At 45.0% G+C, this 22,246-nt stretch overlaps 1 protein-coding gene across 2 annotated transcripts in view; it reads right to left on the bottom strand.

The window, feature by feature from the left end:
* LOC129819694 (glutamate receptor ionotropic, NMDA 2D-like) overlaps positions 1-22,246 on the bottom strand; it is a 60,850-nt gene that overhangs the window by 27,951 nt on the left and 10,653 nt on the right. For both annotated transcript variants that reach the window (XM_055876182.1, XM_055876180.1), the window contains 3 exons: positions 18,216-18,821; positions 14,427-14,693; positions 7,518-7,849 (listed from right to left, as the gene is read on the bottom strand). In XM_055876182.1, coding sequence (XP_055732157.1) covers positions 7,518-7,849; positions 14,427-14,693; positions 18,216-18,761 — 1,145 coding nt within the window. In that variant the 5' untranslated portion in view covers positions 18,762-18,821. The remainder of the gene's footprint in view (positions 1-7,517; positions 7,850-14,426; positions 14,694-18,215; positions 18,822-22,246) is intronic.

Genomic DNA, 22,246 nt, shown 5'->3' with positions numbered 1-22,246 from the left:
AACAGCTAAGCCGCAAAGTGGTAGGCCACATAAGCTCACAGAACGGGACCGCCGAGTGCTGAATCGTGTAGCGCCTAAAAATCATCTGTCCTCGGTTGCAACACTCACCACCGAGTTCCAAACTGCCTCTGGAAGCAAAGTCAGCACAATAACTGTTCGTTGGGAGCTTCATGAAATGGGTTTTCATGGCCAAGCAGCCGCACACAAGCATAAGATCACCATGCGCAATGCCAAGCGTCGGTGAGAGTGGTGTAAAGCTCGCCGCCATTGGACTCTGGAGCAGTGGAAACGCGTTCTCTGAAGTGGTGAATCATACTTCACCATCTGCCAGTCCGACGGATTAATCTAGGTTTGGCGGACGCCAGGAGAACACTACCAGCCCAAATGCATAGTGCCAACTGTAAAGTTTGGTGGAGGAGGAATAATGGTCTGGGGCTGTTTTTAATGGTTCAGGCCCCTTAGTTCCAGTGAAGGGAAATCTAAATGCTACAGCATACAATGACATTCTAGACGATTCTGTGCTTCCAACTTTGTGGCAAAAGTTTGGAGAAGGCCCTTTCCAGTTTCAGCATGACAATGCCTCTGTGCACAAAGCAAGGTCCATACAGAAATGTTTTTTCGAGTTCAGTATGGAAGAACTTGACTGGCCTGCAGAGCCCTGACCTCAACCCCATTGAAAACCATTGGAATTAATTGGAACACCGACTGCGAACCAGGCCTAACCGCCCAACATCAGTTCCCGACCTCACTAATGTTCTTGTTGCTGAATGGAAGCAAGTCCCCGTAGTAATGTTCCAACATCTAGTGGAAAGCCTTCCCAGAAGAGTGGAGGCTGTAATAGAACCAAAGGGGGGGGGGACCAACTCCATACTAATGCCCATGATTTTGGAATGAAATGTTCGATGAGCAGGTGTCCACATACTTTTGGCCATGTCATTTATCTTCCATGTGTTCTTCAGCTGCAAAATGTACTTGAAAGATACAACAAATGGAAGGGGGAGAGTGGCAGGGTGGCAGGGTGAGAGACAGCAGGACGCAGGTGGGCTGTTAGGCACTACACTAGAGAGCTCTCTATGTCCCAAGCTGCTTGTTATTGTGTTCCAGCCGAGTACAGTTACAGGCAGCTACGTGACATGAAATGTAAATAAACCAATGACTTGATGAACAAAACATGTGAACTTGCCTCTCAAGAGAGGGCTTTAGAGTAACCAGAGTTCTACAAAAGCCAGGTAGTTTCTGCATATCCCATGGATAATGTGCAGTGTGTGTGAGTGTTTGAGACTTGCAAAGACTGCGGTATGCAGAGAGGTAGGGTAGGCAGGCTATTTTCCATAATCTCCAACGCATCTGTAACTCTTTGATATCGAGAGTGCTAATGGCTTCCTAGCCCCACTCTTGATAATCAGGGGTAAAAGCTATAAAGCAAACCACACTAGCTGTTGGCTTTCATGTGGAATGTTTTGCTGTTAGGGGTTGTCTGTTGCAGAGTCTGAGATGCTTCTGTGTCACCATGACAACACTGCACCTAAAAGCACCATTCACAGAGGACGCCGCCAGTCAGATAGAATGTTAAAAACCCAACACCGGTTTTGTTTTTCTCTCCTGTCCTTCGAAAGGCATTTGGGATTTGTCGGCGGCGTTTTCTTGTTTTCATGATGCAGCAATTGTTGATTGAAGATGCCCTCATTTCATTTCCCACTTCCCTATTTATTTTGGCCATTATTTATACGAGGCTGTCACATAAAAAGCCTACTACACAATATGAGATTTTTTATTTACGTCTCAAACACTGCCCTCTCGTTGACTTCGCAAGAGAAATGAGCTGAACTATGATTTATAATTGATGGGTTTTTCGATATCATACAGTCGGAGGAATGATACGCATTCCGGCGCATGGTCAGACTGGCTGGAGCCCTACGGCATGGCTTTGGGCTATGTTGGTTTTCATATCCATCCTGTTGCTACTGTACATACAACGGGAAATGATGGCATGCAAAGTAATGCAATGCAATGCAAATGAGCTAGAGGGCCTTATACAGTATGTATGGAAGAGCTGTGTGAAGAAGTCATAAAGGGTTTCATTACTTTTTTATGACACCCACACCCGTACCATATTACACACAATCACGGTCACAAGCGATTCGTCAAAGCAAGCCCATGAAGAGAGCACTGACCCAAGCACAGAGAAATGAAAGTAGGAAACGCCCTTCGTCTCTATTCTACATTCAAATGATCCTTTTATGGTTTGGAAAAAAGAGATACCCCCAAAAAATCTGCTGACCAATATGGAACTATTCATCCCACCGTATGGTATTTGCTTTTCTTATTTGATGAAAAAAGACAATGTTAGCATTCACTTCAACTCTGCAATGCCACTGATCGCTCTTGGTGAGTGCCATGTTGTCATGGCGACACACAGTCATTGACATTACATGTGTTTCCTCTGATGCCGATCATTGTGAGGTGAACAAACAACCAGAAGCTACGGACTATTTGAATGTAGATTTGTCTCCCGTGCCGGAACAAAGACAACTCATAATGGCTAATGCATTCAGACAGAGAGAGAAGGAGTCAGGGATAGAGAGAGCGAGAGGTTGGGCAGAGAGAGAGAGAGAGAGAGAGAGAGAGAGAGAGAGAGAGAGAGAGAGAGAGAGAGAGAGAGAGAGAGAGAGAGAAAGAAAGAAGGGATGGAGGGTTTTGGGGGGGGGGTGACTAGCTGTTTAAACATCAGACAACATTCAGTCGGATTTTAATGTACTCTCTTTTGAGCTACATTAGCATGTGCCCTCTTTATTAGATTCTCCCATGCCTTACTGATGCCAGCTTCTTCATTAGAAGGAAACTGGACGGGCCTAGTGGTGGTGGGAGGGGGGGGGGGGGCTGTTCGTGGCTGTGTGTAACTGCCTCCGATATTTCTACCCTGCATTACACCACCATAACCAATTATCCAATTTACATGTAAAACGATGCCGCATCAGATCCCTTTTAGAGTCAGGCCAAGGGAGGAGAGAGAGAGGGGGGGGGGGGAAGAGAAGAGAGAGGGATGAGACGGAGTGATGGGAAAAAGAGAGAGAGCCAGGGAGAAAGAGAGGAGAGAGAGGGCTGCGAACTGACAATAGATGGGAGAGCGTGGGAGGGAAGGAGCGAGGATGGGATGGAGGGGTGAGAGCATGAGATTAGATTGAGGATGAAATTGAATGGCGGAATAAAAACAAAGCATAACGAGCATAGCGGTGGGAGAGACAGAGGGAGGAGGGAGGGGTGCAGGGATGAGAGAGGAGCAGAGAGGTACAGAAGGGGATGCAGGAAAAATAATTGTGAGATAAAGAGGGGAGAGTGGTGGGAGGTAGATAATTGTAGTATTATCCTGACTGGTCAAAGAAATGCATTAAAAGAGACCCATTATAGCTGATACATTAACAATGAATGAACAGTAAGTGGATTTTTTTTTTAATGTATTATTTAAGTCTTTGGTTACACTTTACATGGATAGTCAGACTGGATTTAAAATGGATTCAATGGAGATTTATTTGTTGTAATAATGTCAGATTTTTGGTAATAATGTCAAAGTGGAATTATGTTTTTAGACTTTTTAGCAAATTAATTCAAAATGAAAATCTTAAATGTCTTGTGGATAAGTATCCAACCCCTTTGTTATGGTAAGCCTAAACAAGTCACACAATAAGATAAGTTGTTAACAAGTCACACAATAAGATAAGTTGTTAACAAGCCACACAATAAGTTGCACTCTGTGTGCAATAATAGTGTTTAACACGATTTTTGAATGATTGACTACCTCATCTCTGTACCCCACACGTTCAATTATCTGTAAGGTCCCTCAGTCGAGCAGTGAATTTCAAACACAGATTCAACCGCAAAGACCAGCGATGTCTTCCAATGCCTCGCAAAGAAGACCACCTATTGGTAGATGGATAAAAAAATTAATAAAAAGCAGACATTGAATATCCCTTTGAGCATCGTGAAGTTATTAATTACACTTTGGATGGTGTATCAATACACCCAGTCACTACAAAGATACAGGCGTCCTTCCTAACTCAGTTGTCGGAGAGGAAGGAAACCGCTCGGGGATTTCCCCATGACGCCCATGGTGACTTTAAAACAGTTACAGAGTTTTGTTAGAGTTTAATGTCTGTGATAGGAGAAAACTGAGGATGGATCAACAACATTGTAGTTACTCTACAATACTAACCTAATTCACTGAGTGAAAAGAAGGACGCCTGTACAGAATAAAAATGTTCCTAAACATGCCTTCTGTTTACAAGGCACTAAAGTAATACTGCAAAATAATGTGGAAAAGCAATTCACTTTTTGTCCTGAATACAAAAGTGTTATGTTTGGGGCAAATGAAATACAACACATAACACACAGTATCACTCTCCCTATTTTCAATTATAGTGGTGGCTGCATCGTGCAATGATATGCTTGTAATCACTAAGGACTGGGCAGTTTTTCAGGATAACAAATTAACGGACTGGAGCTAAGCACTGGCAAACCTGTGGTTCAGTCTGCCAAACCTGGTTCAGTCTGCTTTCCACCAGACACTGGGAGATGAATTCACATTTCAGCAGGACAATAACCTAAAACACAAGGCCAAATCTACAATGTAGTTGCTTACCAATAAGACAGTGAATGTTCTTGAGTGGCTGAGTTACAGTTTTGACTTAAATCTGCTTGGAAATATACAGCAAGACCTAAAAATGATTGTCTAGCAATGATCAACAACCAATTTGACAGAGCATGAACATTTTTGAAAAGAATTGTTATTTTTCACTTTGTTTTTATGGAGTAGGTTGTGTAGAAAATGTGGAATAAGGAAAGGGGTATGAATACTTTCTGAAGAGACTGTATCTACAGAGCATCAGTCTCTTTTCAACTAACAACCTACTAACCCTAACCCTGACCCTAAACTTAATCCTAGCCCAGTGGTCACCAACCGGTCCCAATCGACTGGTCATCTCCAAAGAATTACTAGTTGATCACCAAACATTTCTGTAAAAAACCCAATGATAAAGCCTTGCATTCTTCAATTTTTTATTTGTTTTGCGCTATTGTTGGTAGGTGCACTTGATTCAGCAGCCCTAGTGCCGGGAAGGCAAAGTGTTCCCATTTTGAATCATTTCATGTGTTTGAAGGTAGAACTCCGCCTACCCGGCAGGCGCAAAGAGCAAATCAAGTGCACCTACAGGCCTACCGCTGGCCAATCAGATAGCTCAGATCACCGTGTCTGCACAATTTCCTCGAGCCATAGTGTCACGACCGTTATGAGAAGAATGAGTGGACCAAGGCGCAGCGTGGAAAAAAGACATCTTCTTTTAATGAAGAAAAAACAAACACTTATTAAACAAACAAAAAACAACCGATCGTGAAGCTAAAACGAACTAAGTGCACACATGCAACATAGAACATAGACAACTACCCACAAAAGCCTACTGCCTATGGCTGCCTTAAATATGGCTCCCAATCAGAGACAATGAATTACAACTGTCTCTGAGACCCATTCAGGCAACCATAGACACCTACACTCAAACACAAACCCATCTACTCTACCTAAACCCCCTAGACACTACAACCACCCAAGACAAGACAAAAACACACAAACATCTCCCCTGTCACACCCTGACCTAACCAAACTATTACAGAAAACAAAGATAACAAAGGCCAGGGCGTGACACATGGACTGTAAAACGAAGAATACAGCAAGAGCTGCTGTTTTGATGAGTAATTTCATGTTTAAGTTATTCAGCACTTTTACAAGCCACAAAATGCACGTTCTCCCTACTTCCACTTACGCTACAACCAGCACTGCAGCTGCAATTAACGAGTATATCAATGTGTTCCGACTTTCCCTGGTCATAGGAGTAACAACATGTTGTCACAATCGTCTTTCGGTGAAAGAGAGGACCAAGGCGCAGCGTGATATAAATACATCTTCAAATATTGTAATATTAGAAGATGTAACGAACACGAAACACTAATACAAACTAAACAAAAGTGAAGCTACAAACGAACGTGCAGACACAAGCTACTAACGTCAAACATAGACAATTACCCACAACCTACCTAATGCCTATGGCTGCCTAAATATGACTCCCAATCAGAGACAACGATAGACAGCTGTCTCTAATTGAGAACCAATTTAGGCAACCATAGACTTACCTAAACACCTACACTGAACACAACCCCATAAACTCTACCAAACCCCCCTAGACAATACAAACACCCTCGACTAGACAAAAACACACAAACATCCCCCATGTCACACCCTGACCTAACTAAAATAATAAAGAAAACAAAGATAACTAAGGCCAGGGCGTGACACATGTATTGGTGCATGAGGCAAAAATAATGCAGTGCGACTTAAGTTTTGCCATCAGCTGTGTCCCCTTTTCTCCGACTGACTATCAGAATCAGGCCATCAGCCCAGTAAAAAATTAAGAAGCTAATTATTATGCTGTGCCTCACAAGTAATACAACAAATTATCATATGATCATATACCATTCTTTTTTAAATATAATTTAAAAATGGTCTGAGAAGAACAACAACGGCAGGGCAATTCAAGCAGAGCCAATATGCAGTGATAATGTATTGGGCCTACAGCTTACTGCACAAACCTCATTGCTACAGAAATGGGTTAAAAAAAATTGGGGGGTGTATTTTATCCCCTTTATCTCCCCAATTACAATCTTGTCTCACTGCTGAAACTCCCCAACGGGCTTGGGAGAGGCGAAGGTCGAGTCATGCCTCCTCCGAAACATAACCCACCAAACCGCACCTCTTAATTCAACACAGGAACATGGCGCATTACTTTATTCTGACACATACTCTATATGGACGGACACGGACATACAGCATGTACACATGGCTCATGTATCTTTCAGCCAAGTGTACTGAATGAATGACATGAGAGGGACTTGGAGGAGTCAACTATGAGACACGGCTGACAGGCAGCAAAAGACAGACAGAGGGAGATACAGAGACTTCTCATACACAAACGGGAACCAGTCATGGAGAGAGAGGGAACAATGAGAGAGGGACAGAGAGAGAACGAGAGAGGGGTTGAGGTGTTCTAGCTGTTGATGGGGAGAGAGGCAGACAAGGGGGAGAAACAGAGAGAGGGGGGGGGCAGAGACCGACAGCGAGAGAATCACAGACGACAGAGTAAGGCAGACAGAGAGAGAGGGTTAAAAGATAGAAAGAGAGAGGGGGGAGAAAGAGAAGAGAGAGAAGGAAAGGCATAGACACACTGAGGATAGAGAGAAGCAGATGGACAGAAAGAGGCAGGCAGAGAAATAGAGAGAAGGAAATGGAGAGAGAGAGAGAGAGAAAGAGAGAGAGAGAGAGAGAGAGAGAGAGAGAGAGAGAGAGAGAGAGAGAGAGAGAGAGAGAGAGAGAAGCAGCCAGCAGTAGCAAGTGACACTCCTCTGCCACAGAGGAGAAGTTCTGAAGGAGAAGTTCTGAAGGAGAAGATCTGAAGGAACACATCCGCTGTCCTCACCTGATCCTGTCTGGCACCCTCTGCGTCTGGTTGCCATCTGTCTGGCAGTTGCCTGCGAAGTAGTGTGGTCCTCGGGCCCAGCCGTACTCCTTCCTCAGAGCCATGGCTCCGTGGGTCAGCACAGACACCCCTTTGGCGATCCTCCGGCGGGGCTCGTCTCTCCAGCCCTGCGGCCGCACTGCGAACAGGGCCTTGGGGAGGCCCTCCAGGCCAAGGCCAGACAGGGCTGGCCCCACGGCGAACCACATGTGGGAGTGTCCGGCCTGACCCGAGGCCCAGGCCGCCTTGAAGATCAGCGCCGCCTCCTCCTGGGAGCAGTAGAGGAGACGCACCTGGAAAGAGCGGGGGAGGAGGAAGAGGGGGAGAGAGCGAGTGGTTAAGTGGGAGTCTTGTTGTACCGAACTGGGTCAAATGATGTCAGTCACACTGTGGCAGTTTTGGGGATGCTGACCCCATTCACTGCCTTCTTTGAAATAATCTCAACTCAGACCATTTCCCATTCAGGCTGCAGCAGTGGACAGTGTTTGGCGTGAAATGTTATATCGTTACATCATTTCTGTTTCTTTTTGTCCATTCTCCTATTTCTTATTTACATACACTATATTGGACACCCCTTCAAATTAGTGGATTCTGCTATTTCAGCCACACCCATTCCTGACAGGTATATAAAATTGAGCACACAGCCATGCTCACTACCGAGTTCCAAACTGTCTCTGGAAGCAACTCAGCACAAGAACTGTTTGTCGGTAGCTTCATGAAATGGGTTTCCATGGCCGAGCAGCCCCACACAAGGATAAGATCACCATGCGCAATGCCAAGTGTCGGCTGGATTGGTGTAAAGCTTGCCGCCATTGGTCTCTGGAGCAGTAGAAACGCGTTCTCTGGAGTGATGAATCACACGTCACCATCTGGCAGTCCGACGGACGAATCTGGGTTTGGCGGATACCAGGAGAACACTACCCGCCCCAATGCATTGTGCCAACTGTAAAGTTTGGTGGAGGAGGAATAATGGTCTGGAGCTGTTTATCATGGTTCGGGCTAGGACCCTTAGTTCCAGTGAAGGGAAATCTTAACACTACAGCATACAATGACATTCCAGACGATTCTGTGCTTCCAACTTTGTGGCAACAGTTTGGGGAAGGCCATTTACTGTTTCAGCATGACATTGCCCCTGTGCACAAAGCGAGGCCCATTCAGAAATGGTTGGTCGAGATCAGTTCCGAAGAACTTGACTGGCTTGCACAGAGCCTTGACCTCAACCCCATCGAACACCTTTGGAATGAATTGGAACGGCGACTGCGAGCCAGGCCTAATCGCCCAACATCAGTGCCCGACCTCACTAATGCTCTTGTGGCTGAATGGCAGCAATGTTCCAACATCTAGTGGAAAGCCTTCCCAGAAGAGTGGAGGCTGTTATAGCAGCAATGGGGGAACCGACTCCATATTAATGTTCATGATTTTGGAATGAGATGTTCGACGAGCAGGTGTCCACATACTGTTGGTCATGTAGTGTACGTCAAAAACACCATCTACAGCTGGATTTCAATTACATGTGTTACAGGTTTTTTTTTTTTTCATTTATGTTCTGAGGTTGGACTTTAGCACGTACTGCACGTTAGCACGTAGGGCACACCGATTGGTGTCAACTCGTTAGCCAGTATGTTTTACACCTGTGCTGGTTGTCGTCTCATTAGTGGGAAGGTGTTTCACCTGTGCTGGCCCAGGTGCTATTTAAGAGTGGTTAGCCCAGTGTTCCTGTGGTCTCGAGAGATGTGGAGGGTTAACACCTTTAGTTGGCTCGCCCTATTGCTAGAAAAACAATCCTTTATCTGATCTTCCCTGTTTTTGTTTTGCTCCACTTTTATGCTTGGCTTCCTGACTTTAAGTCTGGTGTGAGTTTTGTTTGCCTCTAAGTGGGCAAATTTAGTGGGAGCTCATGGTGAGTGTCTTTTAGGTTGCAGTTGTTGTTGCTAGACAACTTTCAGTGGACACCCTCATGAGTGTCTTTTGGAACCCCTACTAAATCCCCACCTGGGTTGGTTGTTGTCAGTGACTCTTTGTTAGTTCCCCATTTTGAGCAACAATTTTTGGTTTTCTTGCTGGGTAATTTAGCTTCTTATGGCTGCAGGGGCAGTATTGAGTAGCTTGGATGAAAGGTGCACAGAGGTGCCCATAGTAAACTGCCTGCTCCTCAGTCCCAGTTGCTAATATATGCATATTATTATTCATATTGGATAGAAAACACTCTGAAAATTCTAAAACTGTTTGAATTATGTCTGTGAGTATAACAGAACTCATATGGCAGGCAAAAACCTGAGAAGTTCCACTTCCTGTTTGAATTTTTTCTGAGGTGGCAGATTTTCAACCAAGCTCTCATTGAAATTACAGCGAGATATTGATGAGTTTTCACTTCCTACGTCTTCCACTAGATGTCAATAGAACTTTGTCTGATGACTCTAATGTGAAGGGGGGCCGAAGGAGACAGGAATGAGTAATCACTGCCACGAGCTGACCATGCTTTCACATGCGCGTTCACATGAGGAGGACCTCCGTTCCACCGCTCATCTGAAGTCAATCTAATTCTCCGGTTGGAACGTTATTCAAGATGTATGTTAACAACATTCTAAAGATTGATTCAGTACATCGTTTGACATGTTTCTACTGACTGTTACGGAACTTTTGGACATTTCGTCACGTTATAGTGGACGCGCTTTGTGACTTTGGAATTGTTTACCAAAAGCGCTAACCAAAGTAGCTAATTAGACATAAATAACAGACATTATCGAACAAATAAAGCATTTATTGTGGACCTGGGATTCCTAGCACTGCATTCTGATGAAGTTCATCAAAGATAAGGAAACATTTATCATGTATTTTCCGGTTTCTGTTGACCCCAACATGGCGGCTAATTTGGCTATTGTCTCAGATTATTGCATGATTTGCTTTTTCCGTAAAGTTTTTTTGAAAACTGACAACGGTTGCATTAAGCACAAGTATAGCTATAATTCCATGTGTATAACTTGTATTATCATCTACATTTATGATGAGTATTTCTGTTGAAACGATGTGGCTATGCAAAATCACTTGATGTTTTTGGAACTAGTGAATGTAACGCGCCAATGTAAACTCAGATTTTTTGTTATAAATATGAACTTTATCAAACAAAACATGCATGTATTGTGTAACATGAAGTCCTATGAGTGTCATCTGATGAAGATAATCAAAGGTTAGTGATTCATTTCATCTCTATTTCTGCTTTTTGTGAAAGCTATCTTTCGCTGGAAAAATGGCTGTGCTTATTGTGGTTTGGTGGTGGCCTAACATAATCGTTTGTAGTGCTTTCGCTGAAAAGCATATTTGAAATCGGACACTTTGGTGGGATTAACAACAAGATTACCTTTAAAATGATATAAGACACATGTATGTTTGAGGAATTTTAATTATGAGATATCTGTTTGAATTTGGCGCCCTGCACTTTCACTGGCTGTTGTAGCGGGGTGCAGCCCTAAGAAGTTAACAAAATGGGGGCTCATCCAGGATCTTGTTTCCCATGAGTATGGTAGTCGCTCTAAACACCTACTCTGAAGCTCTGCTGTGTTCAGAATAGCCTTTTGTTGTAGAGTTTCTGTCACTGCCATCCACCCTGTTATAAGAATGGTAGAATCAGTTTGAAAGTTGCACAAACACACCGGCTTATAAAACTAAAGCTATGGACTTGAAGTTGGAAGTATTTGTGGAAAACCCTATGAAATACTAGATAAATTCACAAAAGTGAATCTGTTCATCATTGCAAAGCATTATGCCAAAGTGGCATCTGGCGATCCAAAAGCAGTAGTCAAAGAGTTGATTGGTACTGCTTTGGTGGAGAAAGAAATCTTTCCGGAGAGGGAGGTTGATGAAAAGGGTCCTACGGGTGGCAGAGTACATCCCGTAGATGTGCAACTAAGAGAGCTAGATCTAAAGGCAAAGTTGGAGCAACAAAAATTAGAGCGTGAACAATAGAAATTAGAGCTTGAACAACAGACATTAGAGCTTGAACAACAGACATTAGAGCTTGAACAATAGAAATTAGAGCTTGAACAACAGACATTAGAGCTTGAACAACAGACATTAGAGCTTGAACAACAGACATTAGAGCTTGAACAACAGACATTAGAGCTTGAACAACAGACATTAGAGCTTGAACAACAGACATCAGAGCTTGAACAACAGACATCAGAGCTTGAACAACAGACATTAGAGCGTGAACAACAGAAATTAGAGCGCGAACAACAGACATTAGAGCGTGAACAACAGACAGGGCTTGAACAACATATATCAGAGCTTGAACAACATACATCAGAGCTTGAACAACAGACATTAGCGCTTGAACAACAGAAATTTGAGCGTGAACAACAGACATTAGAGCGTGAACAACAGACACCAGAGCTTAAACAACAGACATTAGAGCTTGAACAACATAAATTAGAGCGTGAACAACAGACATTAGCGCTTGAACAACAGAAATTTGAGCGTGAACAACAGACATTAGAGCTTGAACAACAGACATTAGAGCTTGAACAACATACATTAGAGCTTGAACAACAGGCATTAGAGCTTGAACAACAGGCATTAGAGCTTGAACAACAGACATTAGAGCTTGAACAACAGAAACTAGAGCGTGAACAACAGACATTAGCGCTTGAACGACAGAAAGTAGTGCTTGAGCACAAAGAAAGAGAACGTGCAGGCACACTAGAGCAAGAACAAGAAGAACATGTGCATGCCATTTGATTAAGAGAGATGGATCTGGAAGCGCTCCCAATCCAGTCAGGCCATCCTGCACCCTCAACAGAGTTTAATCTTGGTCGGAACAGCCGGCTTGTACCACCTTTCAACGAAAAGGAGGTGGATGTATATTTGACTCTGTTTGAGAGGATTGCCACATCCCTAAAATGGCTGCGAGATATTTGGTCACTGCTCCGTCAAAGTATTCTTGTGGGAGAAGCTCAGAAAGTGTACGCCGCTTCATCTCTTAACCAGAGTTCAGATTATGACACTGTTAAAGCTGCTATCCTTCAGGCTTACGAGATGGTCCCAGAAGCACACAGACGACAGTTCCATACACTTTATACTGCCCTGAGAAAGGACACAGTGTCTCTGTGTCCTAAGTTGAAACAGAAAAATGAGAGGGAGAAAAATAAATTTCTTCTTGTGAGAGCACTGCAGCCCATTAAGTCTCTAGTTGGGACTGGTGTCTCCTAAACAGGATTTTGTATCAGGTGTGTATGAACCTTTTGTTTCAGAAACGGTCGTGTCTCTGCAGAGTGGCGATGCTGTTAAGCAGTCGGTGAAGATACTGCAAGACACTGGGGCGGCCCAGTCCTTCATTTTTAAAGGGTGTTTTGACATTGTCTGGCACTTCAGCAACTGGTTACAGTGTGTTGGTACAAGGCATGGAGATGGGCTGCATGGAAGCGCCTTTGTATAATGTGGAACTCGAGTCTGATCTTCATTCGGGTTCCGTCGTCACTGGAGTGAGGCCTAGCATACCGGTGAAGGGGGTCTCTTTCATTTTGGGAAACGATTCGGCTGGAGGGAAAGTCGTGCCAAATCCTGTCGTTTGTAAGGAACCCAGAGTCGAGGAACCTGATGAGTTATCAGAAAAGTACCATAGAGTTGTCACAATCGTTGTAATGATGAGACCAAGGCGCAGTGTGCATAGAGTTCCACATCATTTTAATAAAGAGAAACTCACTAAACAAAACAACAAACAACCAACCAAACAAACCGTGAGGCTACTGGAGTGCACAAAGGCAACTTACTGTAGACAAGATCCCACAACTAACAATGGGGAAAATGGCTACCTAAATACGGTCCCCAATCAGAGACAACGATAAACAGCTTCCTCTGATTGGGAACCATATCAGGCCACCATAGAAATATAATACACCTAGATGACCCACCCTAGTCACTATCACGCCCCAACCAACACAGAGAAAAAAAGAGCTTACTATGGTCAGGGCGTGACAAGAGTGCTCCCGTGTGCCGTTACACATTTCGTTACACGTTTCGGTTGTTGTCAGTGACTATTTGTTAGATCCCCCTTCTGTTTGAACAAAATGTTTGGTTTTCTTGCTTGTTAACGTAACACATGGAAGACAACACTGAATTCAATGTCGCAGATCAAACTATTTGAAGTATGCCAGGTAACTTATTAAGTATTCCTAAAGATGGGTGATTGGAGTGTCTTTCAGGTAATTGGCTACCAAGACAATACTGTACTAATCAGTGTCAAATTATTTCTCAGCAGGAGGGAAATCCGGCATATCCTGCACAGCAGGGTCCCCGGGAACAAGGTGGAGAAACACCGTCCTGCAGTACAGGTACACTGCAATGAAAGGACTGCAAAGACAGGATGACGGCATGAAACACAACAAAGACCTGGGGCTGGCATAACGGGTTGAGCTACCATCTGCAGCACATCTATACAGTCTGATGGTCCATGGAGCTTTTAGTGCGGACCGGGAATGTGCAGGGCTGGGCCGTAAACACAACTGCATGTTTACCCCTTCAGTGTGGGATCAAATCCCAGTCCCACAGCTATTCTGTATTCTCTCCCTGTCTCCCTTCTACCTTAAATCCTGGCTCAAGAAATAAATGATTAAGAAGAGTGAAATAAAAGATCCCCAATGTAGACTCCTTGGTCTAGTGGTAACAAACCCGCTGCTATTACATATACACACATCCCCACCAGAAACCTGGGTTCAACCCCCCAGCGTCTGTCCTTCCTGCTGTGTCTCCCCTCTTCATCAGTATCCCCCTCTACTTCTGTACCATCAGACAAAAAATCGTAAAGCATAACAAGACGGCTACTACCCCCCCCCCCCCCCCCCCCCCCCCAAAAAAAGACAGTAGTAGCCGTCTCACCTGCGCCTCGTTCTCTTTGAGCAGCCTGCTCGAGCGCGTCCCTCCCGGGTCGTCGGTGACGTTGAGCATGACCACTCCTTTCTTCTCCCAGCCGATGAAGGATCCGTCCGTCAGTGCCTCCACCATGGCCAGGAAGTCCTCGTAACCGTGGTGACGCGTGGCCACCACGGAGAAGGAGGTCCAGTCGAACTCTTCCAGCACCTCAAAGACCACGTCCAGCTGCATGGCTGTAGAGCAGGTGAACTGGAGGTAGATGGAGCCGCTCTCCTGGGGGAGGAGGACAACAGTGGTGTACAGGAGTGGGAGAAAACAGTTTGTTAAAGAGTGAAATGGGTTTTCAGGACAGGGAGGGGGAAAGCGGGAGCGAGAGAGTGCAGTGAACTGAAGGATGGAGGTAGTATCTGTCCATAAGAACACATAATTTCATTTTCTGCTATAAAGGAGGAATCCAGGCCTCATGTTCACGGAGTCTCAGAGTAGGAGTGCTGATCTAGGACCTGTTTTGCCTTTTAGATCATAAGGCGTAAGATACATGGACAGGAGAGATCTGATCCTAGATCAGCACTCCTATGCTGAGACACTTTATGAATACAGTGGAGTCAGATTTGTATTTAATAGGGAGAAAACATTTTGTAACAGAGTTAAACGAGAAGGTACTACCTGAACTTGTCGAATAAGAACACAGATTTTCCCTACTGAACACGTCCAATGTTAGGAGTAACGTAAAATTAGAAAGACAGTGTGAGCTTAATTCAGTCCTACACGCATTGCAGTGGCTTAGTCTGATGAAGGTCTATTTAGACCATAACGTTGGTTAAGAAAGATACATTAAACTTGTGGTGCATCAAGTTTCTTACCTATTCAGTGGCTTACGTTCATGCCATAGCAATATTACCCGTGGTTAAATAGGCCTATAATCACAATGTCTCAGGGTACTATAAACTCCTTGAGGTAGCGGCTTCCTGTTTTCAGAGTAAGAAAAGCTTCCTGTTTTCAGAGTAAGAAAAGCTTCCTGTTTTCAGAGTAAGAACTACATAAACAAAGACACAGAGGAAACATCGATATGGCCATATGTAATTGAATTCCAGTCTCAATACCATCTCTTTCTTTTTATTTTCTCTTTGTCTGTCTTTCCTACTGTGAAGGCTTTCCAGTACGGTCCTACAGTACGGTCCCAAATGGAACCCTATTCCCTTTATAGTGCACTACTTTTGACCAGAACCTTATGGGCCCTGATTAAAAGCAGTGCACTGTGTAGGGAATAGGGTGGATTTATGGGACATAACCGATATGTCCCTGAAGTAGAAGTACGTTCAATTATTCTTTATTCACTGTGCAATTATATCTATTTTGATGACATTTTTTTTCTTATCTTTAGCTCTGCATTGTTAGAAACGGACTGTTGGTCTACACGTGTTGTCTGTAAAGCATGTGACAAATCATTTTGATTTGATTTGAGATTCTGTATTGCACTGTAGACCATGATTTTTTTTTTTACGAAAAAGACTAGCCTTCCTCTCCTTGTCTCCTTTCCTTCCTCTTCACTGATCTGACCAGACTGGAAAGCCTATGCTTGTTCGGTTCTTTTAGATTATATTAGGATAAAAACAGATAAGGGAATGGAGAGAGGAAAGGGAGATACTCTACTGAAAGGTTTATGTACAAGTAGAGGATGAGATTTCTAGAGCCTTATACATAAGACAGACAAGATAACAGACACAGAGATGGGCAAAGACACTTAAAATGTTTTCTTGTTACCATATATCGAAGTAAAATACAAAATACTTTTGCCAAGTCATGTATTTAATAACAATACTTGCAAGTAGCCCCATTACTGTAACTACAACAACATTCTCAGTAACAGTTACAGAAACGTTTTACTTGCTATGACTGTGATGTGGTTGGTTATCTACCTTAGCTGAATGCTCTGGATAAGAGTGTCTGCTAAATTAACTAAATGTAAATGTAAAAAAAAATGTGCACTTGCAAAGCACACTGGGTATTATTCTAATGAGCTCCAACCCCAAGCAATTTTATTTGAATAAAATGTGTCCCGTTGTATTATGCAAGTGTTAATTTTCCAATTTACATTTTGGTAATTTAGCAAACGTTCTTATCCCACCATAGTGCCATCAGACTTCTGATACCAATGCAGCAAATTTGGGGTGATAGGGGGCCACAAAATTGTGAACCACTTTATATTTTTTTACGGAAAAGTATTTTGTATTTTGAAAATACACAAATGTAGCTCACTAAAGCAGCATTTCCCATACTCCGTCCTGGGGATCCCAACAAGTGCACGTTTAGTTTTCCCCCTAGCACTACACAGCTGATTCAAATAATGACATCTTGATGATTAGTTGATTATTTGAATCCGCTGTGTAGTGTTAGGGGGGAAAAACAAAATGTGCACTCCTTTGGGTCCCCAGCACCGAGTTTGGGAAACACAGCTCTAAAGTATCTTGTTACAAAATACATTGGATTGTAGTTCAGGCCAGTGAAATACAAATTACAAAAAACTTAAAGGTAATTTAAATATGTATTTCAAATACATGTAACAGAAATACTGCCCATCTCTGAACAGAAGGATACAATTTAGATGGAACTATATTATGCATATGTAAATGCCCACCGTTGAACTCCCTCGCTATATTAATTATTCAGTGAGCGATGCACAATTAACAAGGCCAAGTGAGACTTGACTGGGACCTGTAATTGTAGAAACGTTCACAGTTGGATATGTGTGCAAAAATAGGTTAAGTATCAAATGATACATTTGTGTTTGAGAAATCATGTCCAATCAATTGAATTTACCACACGTAGATTCCAATCAAGTTCTAGAAACATCTCAATCATGATCAATGGAAACAGGATGCACCTGAGCTCAGTTTAGAGTCTCACAGCAAAGGGTCTGAATACTTATGTAAATAAGGTATTTCTGTATTTTTTTTATTATACATTTGCAAACATTTCAAAAAACCTGTTTCTGCTTTGTCGTTATGGGGTATTGTGTGTGGATTGATGAGGATTATAATTTTTTTCAATACATTTTAGAATAAGGCTGTAACATTACAAAATGTGGAAAAAGTGAAGGGGTCTGAATACTTTACAAATGCACTGTATGACCCTTTTCACAGAGTGTTCTACATGGAACTCAAAATAGTTTTACCAGCAACCAAAAAGGGGACAGCCGAAGAACCCTTCTGGAACCCTTTTTTCTAAGAGTGTAGGGTTGCACAAATCCAGTCCTCGAGGGCCACTCTCTCTGTGTTCTGTTTTATCAACGGCTGATTTTGACCATTGGAAACCAAGTGTTGAACCTTCTCAGCAATCAGTGACATTAATTGTTAAATTACAGTAAGTGCCAGGCAGACACATAAAGCAGCAGGACTGCAGCCACTCGAGGACTGAAGTAGTGTTCTCCTACTCAGACCACACTCTATTCAGCTGGCTTTTTCTTTTAGCAAAGATGTCATCCTCATACTAGTTGTATATGGAGGAAGTTTTGTAAACATCTTTTTAGCAGCCAGATAACAACCAAAATACAACGTCTTTCCCATGACGTTTTGAAGAAGACATCTTTACCTGGTTGTAACAGAGACCAGTTGGTTGCAATCTGGTTTTATGGCGTCTTCTCAACCAGAAACCCAGTTTCCAACCAGAAAATGAAGACGTCATGTGCCAAATTCTGCCCACTGGGTAAGATGAGGCTTCCAACACACAGTAACTTAGGACTGATTGATTACTTGAAGTCCATTAACAAGGGAAAGTTCACAGCCAGGTAGTTACCTGTGGCTCCCTGCCCAGTCCGGCCCCTCCTCCCACGGCCACAACGGGCACTCCGGTCTGGGCCGAGACAAACTCCAGCATGGGGGCCAGGGGAGCCTGGTCGGGTGGCGGGGGCCTCTCCTCCTCGAACACCAGCCCCTGGAGCGGCGTAGTGGCCAGCAGCTCACACAGCTGCAGCAGAAGGCTCGCCGGGCTGCTCTCGTTCACCGTCAGGTAGATCACGTTGGCCGGGCCATACTGCGTCATCACGCTACCGCCCACCAGAGCCGCTGACGCAGACGCCAGCGGCGCAGACACCGCCACCATAGCCAATGACGACGAGGCCCCCCTCCCCTGAGGACCCCCCGGCCCGCTCGTGGCGCCCATTCCCCCAGCAGCGGCCGTCTCCGGGAGCAGGGAGTAGCCCGAGTGGACCACAGCGATGTTGACTACACCCAAGTCCCTCTCTCGCTCCCGGGGGCGGAGCAAGAGGGGAGGGGAGGAGCGGGCGGGCCCCGTGCAGGCCAACACGGCCAACAGGAGGGAGAGGGCGGGCTTGGCTGCCATGGGGGGGTGCAGTTTGGTGGGCAGAGCAGCGACGGCGGCAGTTCACAGGCGAAGAAGGACCTGGAGTGGAGAGGCGAGAAGAAAGGATTCAGGGGGGGAAAGTCTGAAGAATGAAAGGCCTCTAAGTAAGTGAGGAGAGGAGCAATGATACGCATAGAAGTAAGTAGGAGCTACAGTGGCGAGGGATACTATTGAAAAACAATCAAGTGGAAGAGAGAGGGGGGTAGGCGTAATGGGAAAAGGGGTGCTATCCACTGAGCCTCATTTAAAAAGAGCAGGTTTCAAAAGGAGAGAGAGAGAGAGAGATTGTGCTAGACAGGGGGGTGGATGAAATGGGCCTGCATCACCTACCATACAATCAATCAACATCTTAAGGTCAGTGTAAGCGTAAAGCTGAACTACAGAGTAACATAAGCTCACTGCTTAGGGACTAGAGTTGGAGTGCTCACCCCTTGAACCCCCCCCCCACGGGACATCAGTATTCATTACCCCAGGAGCTGATTCATGGTTCGGTCCCACACCATTGGAGAGCTTTGAAGCTGAGCTATAAATCTTTGCAGCCATAAACCACCAATGGGTACTGTACATCTAAATGGACAGGGCTAAATTACAATACAAATATAAATGGGGAGGGGTGGCGAGTTTAGTCGAGGTAGTTGTGTGTATGCACGTTTTTCTATGAACAATTGTGGTTGAGGTGGGGAAATGCTCTGTGCAGTTGAGTGAGGCTACGGGACCGTACACGAAATGTAAGGAGATGTAAAGCAAGCAACACTTAATTAATCATTTTGAAGTCGCTTAGCGTGCCAACCCCCCGCCACCACCCCCACCCCCCCCTCCCCTCCTTCTCATCCCCCCCTTTCGAATTCACTCTCTTTAATTAACCCTCCCTCTCCCCCTGGGGCACACACAAATAGACACAGAGTCAAAAACCCACTCTCTCCGGGTCACTACCACGCAGAACAACAATCGGTATCTGTCGCTCCCTCTCATATTGCCCGTTTTTTCTCATAGCGTCCGTGGCTAATGTCATTGCTTTGAACCAGAAGGCTTGCTGATGTAATGTCCTCTTCCCTCCCCCAAAATAAACAGCCTCTTTCTGCCTTGTTCTCTCTCTCTCTCTCTCTTTCTCTCTAATTCCGTTTTCACATTCCTACATCGCTCCTTTTGACGCTGAGTTATCATCTGAGGAAAAAATAGGGGGATTACAATGATGAAAAGTGCTCAATTTTGGGGGAAATGGCGGATGTAGACAAATTAAAAGAAACTGTAGCTGTCGTGGAAGACGGAGAGCAAATAGGGGATTGAGCCAGTGAGCCAGATAGCCACAGCGGCTGTAAAGTGGGAAAACAATAAAGAATTGAGAGAGGATATAAAAAATATATTAAAAATATATATATATTTTATTGTCACATACACCAGATAGGTGCAGTCAAATGTGTTGTTTTACAGTGTCAGCCATAGTAGAACGGCGCCCCTGGCGCTAATTAGGGTTAAGTGCCTTGCTTAAGTATATCTAAGGGACGGTAGTATGGGGTAGGCAAGAAAGATAAGTATTTAACACTGCCCTCAATATACCATTCAGACAAAGCCAGACCTCGGCTTGAATGCCTCATCCAAGCCCTGTTGCATAATTCAATTGGATATTACTACCTCGGTTAAGCCTATGGGCAGAGCCTGCCATGAAACCTAATGGCCTCACCATTTTTCAAAGTGAGGAAGACTGGAATGGCGTGCGGGTTTAATCCAGTTCAGACTGTATGAAACAAACACAGATCTTATGAAACCAGTACAGACCACACAGGTTCTGTACTCAGTTCGAAGGACATACGGCTGAATCCAGTACAAACCGCACTACTGACCATACGTACGGGTTCCGGATCAATCATTCCAGGCTAGCATTCCATCCGCTGGCCCTGAACCACTCAGCTTGTGTTGTCACTCCCCAGGACTCTCATACTCCCCGGGACTCTCATACTCCCCAGGACTCTCATACTCCCCAGGACTCTCATACTCCCCAGGACTCTCATACTCCCCAGGACTCTCATACTCCCCAGGACTCTCATACTCCCCAGGACTCTCATACTCCCCGGGACTCTCATACTCCCCGGGACTCTCATACTCCCCGGGACTCGCATACTCCCCGGGACTCTCATACTCCCCAGGACTCTCATACTCCCCAGGACTCTCATACTCCCCAGGACTCTCATACTTCCCAGGACTCTCATACTCCCCAGGACTCTCATACTCCCTCTCAGACTCTCATACTCCCCGGGACTCTCATACTCCCCGGGACTCTCATACTCCCCGGGACTCTCATACTCCCCAGGACTCTCATACTCCCCAGGACTCTCATACTCCCCAGGACTCTCATACTCCCCGGGACTCTCATACTCCCCGGGACTCTCATACTCCCTCTCAGACTCTCATACTCCCCGGGACTCTCATACTCCCCGGGACTCTCATACTCCCCGGGGCTCTCATACTCCCCGGGACTCTCATACTCCCTCTCAGACTCTCATACTCCCAAGGACTCTCATACTCCCCAGGACTCTCATACTCCCCGGGACTCTCATACTCCCCAGGGCTCTCATACTCCCCAGGACTCTCATACTCCCCAGGACTCTCATACTCCCCAGGACTCTCATACTCCCCAGGACTCTCATACTCCCCAGGACTCTCATACTCCCCAGGGCTATCATACTCCCCAGGACTCTCATACTCCCCAGGGCTCTCATACTCCCCAGGACTCTCATACTCCCCAGGACTCTCATACTCCCCAGGGCTATCATACTCCCCAGGACTCTCATACTCCCCAGGGCTATCATACTCCCCAGGACTCTCATACTCCCCAGGGCTCTCATACTCCCCAGGACTCTCATACTCCCCAGGGCTATCATACTCCCCAGGACTCTCATACTCCCCAGGGCTCTCATACTCCCCAGGACTCTCATACTCCCTCTCAGACTCTCATACTCCCCAGGGCTCTCATACTCCCCAGGACTCTCATACTCCCCAGGACTCTCATACTTCCCAGGGCTATCATACTCCCCAGGACTATCATACTCCCCAGGGCTCTCATACTCCCCAGGGCTCTCATACTCCCCAGGACTCTCATACTCCCCAGGACTCTCATACTCCCCAGGGCTCTCATACCGCAGTTTTATGGTCTTCCCTTGACATGTAGTGCACTGTTTGTTGCCTATGTTAAATGGGCCCTGCGGTATCATGGCCGTAGAGTGGTATAGTGTTTAGGGAAATGGCGTTGGGAGAAGATTGGTTAGTGGTTCAGAGTACAGGGCAGAGGTTACTGTAAAACACACCAGCTGGGTGAATGGATCATGCGTATCCTGACTGACGGAAACGGTGTCAGCTGTACAGTATGTACTGTACGGGAACTCTGTAGCCATGTTATCTATCCAGGCATTAGCATAGAGGCTATACATCGTTGAACTCCTCCCCATATCCATTGGTTGTCAACGACT

This window comes from Salvelinus fontinalis, chromosome 22 (assembly GCF_029448725.1).
Source record: "Salvelinus fontinalis isolate EN_2023a chromosome 22, ASM2944872v1, whole genome shotgun sequence".
NCBI lineage: Eukaryota > Metazoa > Chordata > Actinopteri > Salmoniformes > Salmonidae > Salvelinus > Salvelinus fontinalis.
Note: the sequence above shows the minus strand (reverse complement) of the source record. Positions and strands in the feature narration are given on the sequence as shown.